The sequence below is a fragment of the Protomyctophum bolini genome (assembly GCF_963924005.1).
Source record: "Protomyctophum bolini genome assembly, chromosome: 17".
Classification (NCBI taxonomy): Eukaryota; Metazoa; Chordata; class Actinopteri; order Myctophiformes; family Myctophidae; genus Protomyctophum; species Protomyctophum bolini.
In genome coordinates, this window is record NC_137878.1 from 17088636 (window position 1) to 17100908 (window position 12273).

Below are 12273 nucleotides of genomic sequence, written 5' to 3' on the forward strand. Positions count from 1 at the left end.
GTACGGCATACTATAGCACGCCGTTTTTCATCATTTTGGAGGATTTGAAAAAAATGAAAAAATAAAAAAACGATGGGTTATAGCCCATGTTTTTTGAAATTTTGAAAAAAAAAGTTAGCCTCGTTTCTCATCATTTTGGACCATGGGCTATAGCCCATATCGTACGGCATACTATAGCACGCCGTTTTTCATCATTTTGGATGATTTGAAAAAAATGAAAAAATAAAAAAACGATGGGTTATAGCCCATGTTTTTTTAAATTAAAAAAAAAAAAGTTAGCCTCGTTTCTCATCATTTTGGACCATGGGCTATAGCCCATATCGTACGGCATACTATAGCACGCCGTTTTTCATCATTTTGGAGGATTTGAAAAAAATGAAAAAATAAAAAAACGATGGGTTATAGCCTATGTTTTTTGAAATTTTGGAAAAAAAAGTTAGCCTCGTTTCTCATCATTTTGGACCATGGGCTATAGCCCATATCGTACGGCATACTATAGCACGCCGTTTTTCATCATTTTAGAGGATTTGAAAAAAATGAAAAAATAAAAAAACGATGGGTTATAGCCTATGTTTTTTGAAATTTTGAAAAAAAGAGTTAGCCTCGTTTCTCATCATTTTGGACCATGGGCTATAGCCCATATCGTACGGCATACTATAGCACGCCGTTTTTCATCATTTTGGAGGATTTAAAAAAAATGAAAAAATAAAAAAACGATGGGTTATAGCCCATGTTTTTTGAAATTTTGGAAAAAAAAGTTAGCCTCGTTTCTCATCATTTTGGACCATGGGCTATAGCCCATATCGTACGGCATACTATAGCACGCCGTTTTTCATCATTTTAGAGGATTTGAAAAAAATGAAAAAATAAAAAAACGATGGGTTATAGCCTATGTTTTTTGAAATTTTGAAAAAAAGAGTTAGCCTCGTTTCTCATCATTTTGGACCATGGGCTATAGCCCATATCGTAGGGCATACTATAGCACGCCGTTTTTCATCATTTTGGAGGATTTGAAAAAAATGAAAAAATAAAAAAACGATGGGTTATAGCCCATGTTTTTTGAAATTTTGAAAAAAAAAGTTAGCCTCGTTTCTCATCATTTTGGACCATGGGCTATAGCCCATATCGTACGGCATACTATAGCACGCCGTTTTTCATCATTTTGGATGATTTGAAAAAAATGAAAAAATAAAAAAACGATGGGTTATAGCCCATGTTTTTTGAAATTTTGAAAAAAAAAGTTAGCCTCGTTTCTCATCATTTTGGACCATGGGCTATAGCCCATATCGTACGGCATACTATAGCACGCCGTTTTTCATCATTTTGGAGGATTTAAAAAAAATGAAAAAATTAAAAAACGATGGGTTATAGCCCATGTTTTTTGAAATTTTGAAAAAAAAAGTTAGCCTCGTTTCTCATCATTTTGGACCATGGGCTATAGCCCATATCGTACGGCATACTATAGCACGCCGTTTTTCATCATTCTGGAGGATTTGAAAAAAATGAAAAAATAAAAAAACGATGGGTTATAGCCCATGTTTTTTGAAATTTTGAAAAAAAGAGTTAGCCTCGTTTCTCATCATTTTGGACCATGGGCTATAGCCCATATCGTACGGCATACTATAGCACGCCGTTTTTCATCATTTTGGAGGATTTAAAAAAAATGAAAAAATTAAAAAACGATGGGTTATAGCCCATGTTTTTTGAAATTTTGAAAAAAAGAGTTAGCCTCGTTTCTCATCATTTTGGACCATGGGCTATAGCCCATATCGTAGGGCATACTATAGCACGCCGTTTTTCATCATTTTGGAGGATTTGAAAAAAATGAAAAAATAAAAAAACGATGGGTTATAGCCCATGTTTTTTGAAATTTTGAAAAAAAAAGTTAGCCTCGTTTCTCATCATTTTGGACCATGGGCTATAGCCCATATCGTACGGCATACTATAGCACGCCGTTTTTCATCATTTTGGATGATTTGAAAAAAATGAAAAAATAAAAAAACGATGGGTTATAGCCCATGTTTTTTGAAATTTTGAAAAAAAAAGTTAGCCTCGTTTCTCATCATTTTGGACCATGGGCTATAGCCCATATCGTACGGCATACTATAGCACGCCGTTTTTCATCATTTTGGAGGATTTAAAAAAAATTAAAAAATTAAAAAACGATGGGTTATAGCCCATGTTTTTTGAAATTTTGAAAAAAAAAGTTAGCCTCGTTTCTCATCATTTTGGACCATGGGCTATAGCCCATATCGTACGGCATACTATAGCACGCCGTTTTTCATCATTCTGGAGGATTTGAAAAAAATGAAAAAATAAAAAAACGATGGGTTATAGCCCATGTTTTTTGAAATTTTGAAAAAAAGAGTTAGCCTCGTTTCTCATCATTTTGGACCATGGGCTATAGCCCATATCGTACGGCATACTATAGCACGCCGTTTTTCATCATTTTGGAGGATTTAAAAAAAATGAAAAAATTAAAAAACGATGGGTTATAGCCCATGTTTTTTGAAATTTTGAAAAAAAAAGTTAGCCTCGTTTCTCATCATTTTGGACCATGGGCTATAGCCCATATCGTACGGCATACTATAGCACGCCGTTTTTCATCATTCTGGAGGATTTGAAAAAAATGAAAAAATAAAAAAACGATGGGTTATAGCCCATGTTTTTTGAAATTTTGAAAAAAAGAGTTAGCCTCGTTTCTCATCATTTTGGACCATGGGCTATAGCCCATATCGTACGGCATACTATAGCACGCCGTTTTTCATCATTTTGGAGGATTTGAAAAAAATAAAAAAATAAAAAAAACGATGGGTTATAGCCCATGTTTTTTGAAATTTTGAAAAAAAAAGTTAGCCTCGTTTCTCATCATTTTGGACCATGGGCTATAGCCCATATCGTACGGCTTACTATAGCACGCCGTTTTTCATCATTTTGGATGATTTGAAAAAAATGAAAAAAAACAAAAACGATGGGTTATAGCCCATGTTTTTTGAAATTTTGAAAAAAAAAGTTAGCCTCGTTTCTCATCATTTTGGACCATGGGCTATAGCCCATATCGTACGGCATACTATAGCACGCCGTTTTTCATCATTTTGGAGGATTTGAAAAAAATGAAAAAATAAAAAAACGATGGGTTATAGCCCATGTTTTTTGAAATTTTGAAAAAAAAAGTTAGCCTCGTTTCTCATCATTTTGGACCATGGGCTATAGCCCATATCGTACGGCATACTATAGCACGCCGTTTTTCATCATTTTGGAGGATTTGAAAAAAATGAAAAAATAAAAAAATGATGGGTTATAGCCTATGTTTTTTGAAATTTTGAAAAAAAGAGTTAGCCTCGTTTCTCATCATTTTGGACCATGGGCTATAGCCCATATCGTACGGCATACTATAGCACGCCGTTTTTCATCATTTTGGAGGATTTGAAAAAAATTAAAAAATTAAAAAACGATGGGTTATAGCCCATGTTTTTTGAAATTTTGAAAAAAAAAGTTAGCCTCGTTTCTCATCATTTTGGACCATGGGCTATAGCCCATATCGTACGGCATACTATAGCACGCCGTTTTTCATCATTCTGGAGGATTTGAAAAAAATAAAAAAATAAAAAAACGATGGGTTATAGCCCATGTTTTTTGAAATTTTGAAAAAAAGAGTTAGCCTCGTTTCTCATCATTTTGGACCATGGGCTATAGCCCATATCGTACGGCATACTATAGCACGCCATTTTTCATCATTTTGGAGGATTTGAAAAAAATGAAAAAAAAAAAAAAACGATGGGTTATAGCCCATGTTTTTGGAAAATTTGAAAAAAAGAGTTAGCCTCGTTTCTCATCATTTTGGACCATGGGCTATAGCCCATATCGTACGGATACTATAGCACGCCGTTTTTCATCATTTTGGATGATTTGAAAAAAATGAAAAAATAAAAAAACGATGGGTTATAGCCCATGTTTTTTGAAATTTTGAAAAAAAAAGTTAGCCTCGTTTCTCATCATTTTGGACCATGGGCTATAGCCCATATCGTACGGCATACTATAGCACGCCGTTTTTCATCATTCTGGAGGATTTGAAAAAAAAAAAAAAAAAAAAAAACGATGGGTTATAGCCCATGTTTTTTTTAATTTTGAAAAAAAGAGTTAGCCTCGTTTCTCATCATTTTGGACCATGGGCTATAGCCCATATCGTACGGCATACTATAGCACGCCATTTTTCATCATTTTGGAGGATTTGAAAAAAATGAAAAAATAAAAAAACGATGGGTTATAGCCCATGTTTTTTGAAATTTTGAAAAAAAGAGTTAGCCTCGTTTCTCATCATTTTGGACCATGGGCTATAGCCCATATCGTACGGCATACTATAGCACGCCGTTTTTCATCATTTTGGAGGATTTGAAAAAAATGAAAAAATAAAAAAACGATGGGTTATAGCCCATGTTTTTTGAAATTTTGAAAAAAAAAGTTAGCCTCGTTTCTCATCATTTTGGACCATGGGCTATAGCCCATATCGTACGGCATACTATAGCACGCCGTTTTTCATCATTTTGGATGATTTGAAAAAAATGAAAAAATAAAAAAACGATGGGTTATAGCCCATGTTTTTTGAAATTTTGAAAAAAAAAGTTAGCCTCGTTTCTCATCATTTTGGACCATGGGCTATAGCCCATATCGTACGGCATACTATAGCACGCCGTTTTTCATCATTCTGGAGGATTTGAAATAAATAAATAAATAAAAAAACGATGGGTTATAGCCCATGTTTTTTGAAATTTTGAAAAAAAGAGTTAGCCTCGTTTCTCATCATTTTGGACCATGGGCTATAGCCCATATCGTACGGCATACTATAGCACGCCATTTTTCATCATTTTGGAGGATTTGAAAAAAATGAAAAAATAAAAAAACGATGGGTTATAGCCCATGTTTTTTGAAATTTTGAAAAAAAAAGTTAGCCTCGTTTCTCATCATTTTGGACCATGGGCTATAGCCCATATCGTACGGCATACTATAGCACGCCGTTTTTCATCATTTTGGATGATTTGAAAAAAATGAAAAAATAAAAAAACGATGGGTTATAGCCCATGTTTTTTGAAATTTTGGAAAAAAAAGTTAGCCTCGTTTCTCATCATTTTGGACCATGGGCTATAGCCCATATCGTACGGCATACTATAGCATGCCGTTTTTCATCATTTTAGAGGATTTGAAAAAAATGAAAAAATAAAAAAACGATGGGTTATAGCCTGTTTTTTTAAATTTTGAAAAAAAGAGTTAGCCTCGTTTCTCATCATTTTGGACCATGGGCTATAGCCCATATCGTACGGCATACTATAGCACGCCGTTTTTTATCATTTTGGAGGATTTGAAAAAAATGAAAAAATAAAAAAACGATGGGTTATAGCCCATGTTTTTTGAAATTTTGAAAAAAAAAGTTAGCCTCGTTTCTCATCATTTTGGACCATGGGCTATAGCCCATATCGTACGGCATACTTTAGCACGCCGTTTTTCATCATTTTGGATGATTTGAAAAAAATGAAAAAATAAAAAAACGATGGGTTATAGCCCATGTTTTTTGAAATTTTGAAAAAAAAAGTTAGCCTCGTTTCTCATCATTTTGGACCATGGGCTATAGCCCATATCGTACGGCATACTATAGCACGCCGTTTTTCATCATTTTGGAGGATTTGAAAAAAATGAAAAAATAAAAAAACGATGGGTTATAGCCCATGTTTTTTGAAATTTTGAAAAAAAGAGTTAGCCTCGTTTCTCATCATTTTGGACTATGGGCTATAGCCCATATCGTACGGCATACTATAGCACGCCGTTTTTCATCATTTTGGAGGATTTGAAAAAAATAAAAAAATAAAAAAACGATGGGTTATAGCCCATGTTTTTTTTAATTTTGAAAAAAAAAGTTAGCCTCGTTTCTCATCATTTTGGACCATGGGCTATAGCCCATATCGTACGGCATACTATAGCGCGCCGTTTTTCATCATTTTTGAGGATTTGAAAAAAATGAAAAAATGAAAAAAACGATGGGTTATAGCCCATGTTTTTTGAAATTTTAAAAAAATAAGTTAGCCTCGTTTCTCATCATTTTGGACCATGGGCTATAGCCCATATCGTACGGCATACTATAGTGCGCCGTTTTTCATCATTTTTGAGGATTTGAAAAAAATGAAAAAATGAAGAAAAAAAATCAGCAATTTCCGCAATTTCCGCAATTTCCATTTCCGCAATTTCTGCAATTACCATTTCCCCAATTTCCGCAATTCCGCAATTTGACAAAAACGATGGGTTATAGCCCATGTTTTTTGAAATTTTGAAAAAAAAAGTTATCCTCGTTTCTCATCATTTTGGACCATGGGCTATAGCCCATATCGTACGGCATACTATAGCGCGCCGTTTTTCATCATTTTTGAGGATTTGAAAAAAATGACGAAATGACAAAAACGATGGGTTATAACTTATAGCCCATGTTTTTTGAAATTTTGAAAAAAAAAGTTATCCTCGTTTCTCATCATTTTGGACCATGGGCTATAGCCCATATCGTACGGCATACTATAGCGCGCCGTTTTTCATCATTTTTGAGGATTTGAAAAAAATGACGAAATGACAAAAACGATGGGTTATAGCCCATGTTTTTTGAAATTTTGAAAAAAAAAGTTAGCCTCGTTTCTCATCATTTTGGACCATGGGCTATAGCCCATATCGTACGGCATACTATAGCGCGCCGTTTTTCATCATTTTTGAGGATTTAAAAAAAATGAAAAAATGAAAAAAACGATGGGTTATAGCCCATGTTTTTTGAAATTTTGAAAAAAAAAAGTTAGCCTTGTTTCTCATCATTTTGGACCATGGGCTATAGCCCATATCGTACGGCATACTATAGCGCGCCGTTTTTCATCATTTTTGAGGATTTGAAAAAAATGGGGGAAAAAATCCGCAATTTCCGCAATTTCCATTTCCGCAATTTCTGCAATTACCATTTCCCCAATTTCCGCAATTTCCGCAATTCCGCAATTTGACAAAAACGATGGGTTATAGCCCATGTTTTTTGAAATTTTGAAAAAAAAAGTTATCCTCGTTTCTCATCATTTTGGACCATGGGCTATAGCCCATATCGTACGGCATACTATAGCGCACCGTTTTTCATCATTTTTGAGGATTTGAAAAAAATGACGAAATGACAAAAACGATGGGTTATAGCCCATGTTTTTTGAAATTTTGAAAAAAAAAGTTAGCCTCGTTTCTCATCATTTTGGACCATGGGCTATAGCCCATATCGTACGGCATACTATAGCGCGCCGTTTTTCATCATTTTTGAGGATTTGAAAAAAATGACGAAATGACAAAAACGATGGGTTATAGCCCATGTTTTTTGAAATTTTGAAAAAAAAAGTTATCCTCGTTTCTCATCATTTTGGACAAGATGAAAATAGCAGGATTGCAACATTAAATACATAGTTCAATTTATTGAAAAGGGTAAAAAGCAACAAAGAATAACAGTACAAACATGAAGTCAATTTTGTTTGCCCAATGCTAGCAAATATATCCTGAACCAAAACACAGCTACGTTTTGGCAGATGCTAAACAAGTTGCAAAATATCAGTCCTTGGGGCTATTAACAATTGAAAGGTTTCATTCAATCTAAAATCAACCCTAATACTCACGAGAATAACTGGCAAATAACTAATGTACCAGTACTTTTGAAAAGAAGTGGCATCTTCACATTTTTACTAAATTAGGTTCCACTGTGTGCAGACACACGACACATTCTAGAAAAGTTTTAGCGTAGTAGCATAATTGACATGATCTTCATCAACATTGTGCATATTTTAACACATATTCAAACAATTTGCCATATTAGGCCATTATTCCATAATGGCCTTACCTATCGTATAAAATGTGAATACAGGCCTGATATAGCAATCAATCCAATTGATCATCCTTGTCTTATCAAGACAGAAGTTCTACGAGACCTAAGATTCGTATTACACCGTACTGCACCTAATGGAGGGTGGAGAATAATTTTAAAGGGTGAAGTTGAATAAACAATTGGATTGCCAAACTGTTTACCACATCCTTCGTGCAATTAAGTATCTCCACAGCGGGATTAATCACATTGATAGTACTTGACTGCCGGTATCTGTACTTAAGTAATGTTGATTGATCTGAAATGAAGTCCTATCATTTTTGGAATGAAACCCTTCAATTATTTATTTATACATTTTAAGTAACGACTGAAATGATCAAGGAGGATCAGGTTTGGGGCCTATACAAGTACTCATCAGAAATTGAAGACGGGAACCAAAACATGCTGACAATATGATCAGACTTGCTTCTTTTGTAACAAAAGGTGATCTTGGTGTCAAGACAGTTTTGGGGAAAACTTGCTTCATCATGATAAGTGCAACAAAGTAGAGCTGGGCAATATATCAATAATGTGATATATGACTACAATGGTTGGTTGAGCAATGCACCCAGTCCTTTTATGTCGACACGCTGCTCGGTTACCTTATTCACATTACTGATGATCTTTAAGTCTTGTGTGTAAATATCTTCTGAAAGCATCAATAGGGGTCATGTCCACAGAAAGCATCTTTTGAGCTGCATAACACTTTGGAAATCATGCTACACATGCACCAATGGCTCCACTCAATGTTTGCCCCTTGTGAGCATGTCCCTCCAACCCCATGAATAGGAAGGTCGCATTGATGAGCAGCGCTTCTCTCCAAAAGCTGAACTTCAACTACTCGAGGTGCTCAGGGCACTCTGCGCCGAGCAAAGTGCCCTAAATTCTGGACACCGAGAGTGACGGACAACAACGTGTGGCACTGTGAAGGGGACCGCTTCTAGTACATATTTGCCACAGAAAGGCAGTGGCAGCTCACAAGGCTTTCTGTAAACACACAACCAATATATCATCACATTATTGATTAGGTAAAAAATATGTGATTCTTATCGCCCAGCTCTACAACAAAGAGTAAGCAAAAATGTCAGACGACGGAAACTTGCAACATGTGGTCCAACGTGAGGTACTGTTTTGTCTAGGTGGTATTGAATGTGAACAAGCAGCAGAGGCTATATGTTAAGCCTAATTTATACTCAAGTGTCATGCTGGTGTTGTGGAGCAAAAATAGCTGACCTACAAGCTCAGTGGGTCTCAGTGCCAGTGTTACTGACACTGTAGCTTGTAGATCATCTAATTTTTGTGCGTGACACCTGCGAAGTATAAATCAGTTACTGCCGACAGGCAAAAAAAAAACATGTAGCTCCAAAAGGCAGGTTTTCCAGGAATGAAGAGCTACTTTAAGAGCAGTGTGGATTTCTATGTTTTGATACCATGATGGTTACTTTAATACACAGATGATCAACTCTTATTCAAATGAACAGGGCGGGGAGAAGAAAAACAGGTTGAGTTACATGGTGTTTTTGTCCAACAGCAGCATTATATCTGTTGTGGTCAAGGGTTCAGAAATGTGCCATTTATACCTTGTCGTGGACAAAAAAAAATAAACAAGGTCATTACCCACACTCTCTTGACACTTTTAGCTGTCCCATTCGACTAATGCTCAAAAAGCTGGGGTTTTGTTAAAACTTTACTAGAATTATCTCCATAGTTAGCAGGCTGAAGCCTGATATGTAATGTATGTAGTTGCGAACTTGCGAGTGAGACGTGTTGAGAACTTGTAGATTGGCTATATCCCGGCACACAACTTACTATAAATTATCTCTCTCTCTCTCTCACACACACACACACACACACACACACACAGGACCAACCCCTCTTGGAATATTATGGGTAGTTATACACAAAATAAATATAAAAACAGGGTGCTGGTGTACATCTCCCCTTCATTCAATTCATGCTCACGAGTCACATTCACACACGCATATACGCATATACCCCCCCCCCCCCACACACACACACACACACACACACACACACACACACACACACACACACACACACACACACACACACACACACACACACACACACACACACACACACACACACACACACACACACACACACACACACACACACACACACACACACACACACACACACACACACACACACACACACTAAAACTGCCAGGTCCCAGGGTTCATTGCCAACATCCTTCCCATCTTCATTGTGTTTCAAGCCATGGTCACTGTATCTGGAAAATGAGAAAGTTAAAGAGTTAAGCTGTCTGTGAAGAGAGCTGCAATGGAGTTGAGAAGTTTTTGATACTTTTCATCAATATTTTCGAAACACACAGACGTAAAGGGTGTTTAATTATATAGTGTTGATTTATCAATCAAAAACCTCAAATGGAGTTAAGTGGTATCCACCCAACAGCGACGATATATAAAATAACTACTCTAGTAGTACAGACAGTCTTCTTACCGAGCTTTTGGTCCAATCTAGGCAGTGGTTGTTTATGCTTGAACATCAGCCAGCTCAGGGGGCATGGGGGACTTGGGATGCTTACTTTCAAAGTGCTGTTTGAATGTCTTGGGGTCAGGCATCTGTGTCTGGATTGGAAGAGAGAAGACTCATAGAATTTTATGCAATCTTCCCAGGTGCTATTTAAGCAACAGCCTGAGCCCATACGATACAAAGTTGACAGTATTCCACTGCACGCTGAAAGGCTTGACTTCATATATTTACATTGAAAATTACTGCGTTACAGAATAGATAATCCTGTCAATCCTTTCACCTCTGTGGCAATAACTGCTATTTATCATGAAAATGTTGTATTCAAAAACACAATGATTGACTTAATCCTAATTGTGAAACTAATGTTTCACAACTATTAGTAATGTTGCTCACCCTGCAGACGGGACAGGTGTGTACTAGGGCCGCCATGGCCGCAGTCTTTTGATCAGCAGCCTGCCCCTTCTTCTTGTCTGCTGCCTTCTTGGCAGCCTTCTGCTGGGACTGTATTTTCTGCTGCCCACGTGCCATGCTGCGGATTGGAAACAAAAGATTAGCAATGTTACCAATCAAATTCTAAAGAGTTTCCACTTGAGGTAAAACTAACCCATAGATATATCACTTGCTGAATGAATGGTGACAACACAAAATAAACCAAAACATCAGAGTTAACCGCTTCTGACTCATGAGGTCACAAAATATTTTTGAGCTGATGCGATGTTTGCAAATTGTAAGCTTAGCTTTCTTCATATGCCTTGTATATACCGGTGTGTGTATATGTATATTGTATATGTGACGTGTGTGTGTGCATATATATATGCATGCGCACGCGCGCGCGCACACACACAGCTGTGGACTAGACATACTTCGGCTCTCACCATTGCCATGTACACTGTCAATTCATCCTGACTTTTAAATGGGAATTAACTTTGTGAAACTTAAATTCCAGTCTTTGTTAAATAATCGATTATAGTTATCGTCGGCATCACGAGCCGTTGCCCAAGCTTGCCTCTCAGGAACATTGATAGATTGCTAGAACATTAGTAGTTCTCAAAGCGGGGTCCGTATAGTGGACCATGTACATTGCCTCATTATTTGCCTGACAAAATGACAGTTAGGAATAGGACTGGGAAGTTTAGCCTAGGAACCAAGTGGACCGGTTCTCCACACCAGAAAACTGGGAGGGCATTGGGATTAGGAATTGAGAACCACTGACATAACGTTAAGGACTATAAACTATTAGTATATTGGGCCTTTCTCTACCGGCACCGCCTTGCTAAGCTCGCTAACCATAGCCGTTTTAGCAGCTACGATAACAATTGACTACAATTTTACCGATGCTTTAAAACAATATTGAACTACGATTAAATCAAATGTCTGCGCGGTGAGTTATTAAGTATCACACAAACACAAAATTAAACGTAGGAACGGGCCGGCACTCTTTAAAAAAAATCATATTTACCTTCGAGTTGTGTCTCTCCTTGCTCTTCTGTCGTTTCTCTTCTGGACTGTGTTGTTGCCAGATTGTGTGAGAGAAACAAGCAACCAGGTCTATGAAAACAAGCTCAAAAGAAGCGAGCGAATAGTATCTACAAGCTCACAAGTAAACCCGTCGCATCGAATACAATCTGGTACGGGGGTGGGGTTCCTGCTTTACATTCTTTACAAACATGTTTTCAATTTCAGATGGCGGTAGCGCTATGGGTAGCGCAGACAAGTATATGGGGATCCTTGACTTGAAAATGTAACCCTGATTTAAACTACATTAGGAAACAAACAAGCCCACACATATTTACAAGTAACATTAAAAAAAAACAAGCCCAAAGTCGCCTATAATAAGCGGACAT

At 36.7% G+C, this 12273-nt stretch overlaps 1 protein-coding gene across 3 annotated transcripts; it reads right to left on the minus strand.

Moving 5' to 3' along the window:
- Positions 1 to 9318: 9318 nt before the first annotated feature.
- On the minus strand, positions 9319 to 11936 carry LOC308332381 (zinc finger protein 706). Of its 3 annotated transcripts, none has more exons than XR_013965708.1 (5): positions 11889 to 11936; positions 10823 to 10958; positions 10397 to 10524; positions 9777 to 10166; positions 9319 to 9740 (listed from the first exon to the last, which is right to left on the minus strand). XR_013965708.1 is itself a non-coding variant. In XM_080788262.1 (4 exons), the coding sequence occupies exons 2-3, from the start codon at positions 10955 to 10957 to the stop codon at positions 10429 to 10431; spliced, it is 231 nt and encodes a 76-aa protein (XP_080644388.1). In that variant the 5' UTR covers position 10958; positions 11889 to 11936; the 3' UTR covers positions 9319 to 10166; positions 10397 to 10428. The 3 variants fall into 3 exon arrangements, 1 of the variants encoding a protein (XP_080644388.1); XR_013965709.1 differs by having other exon boundaries at positions 9319 to 9717; positions 9748 to 10166; XM_080788262.1 differs by having other exon boundaries at positions 9319 to 10166.
- Between the last annotated feature and the right edge of the window lie 337 nt (positions 11937 to 12273).

Bases quoted from the DNA above. Each gene is read 5' to 3' on its own strand.
- LOC308332381 (XM_080788262.1), bottom strand. From the start codon at position 10,957: ATGGCACGTGGGCAGCAGAAAATACAGTCCCAGCAGAAGGCTGCCAAG. The intron at 10,525-10,822 runs GTGAGCAACATT...CTTCCAATCCAG, and splicing joins ACACCTGTCCCGTCTGCAGG to ACACAGATGCCTGACCCCAA.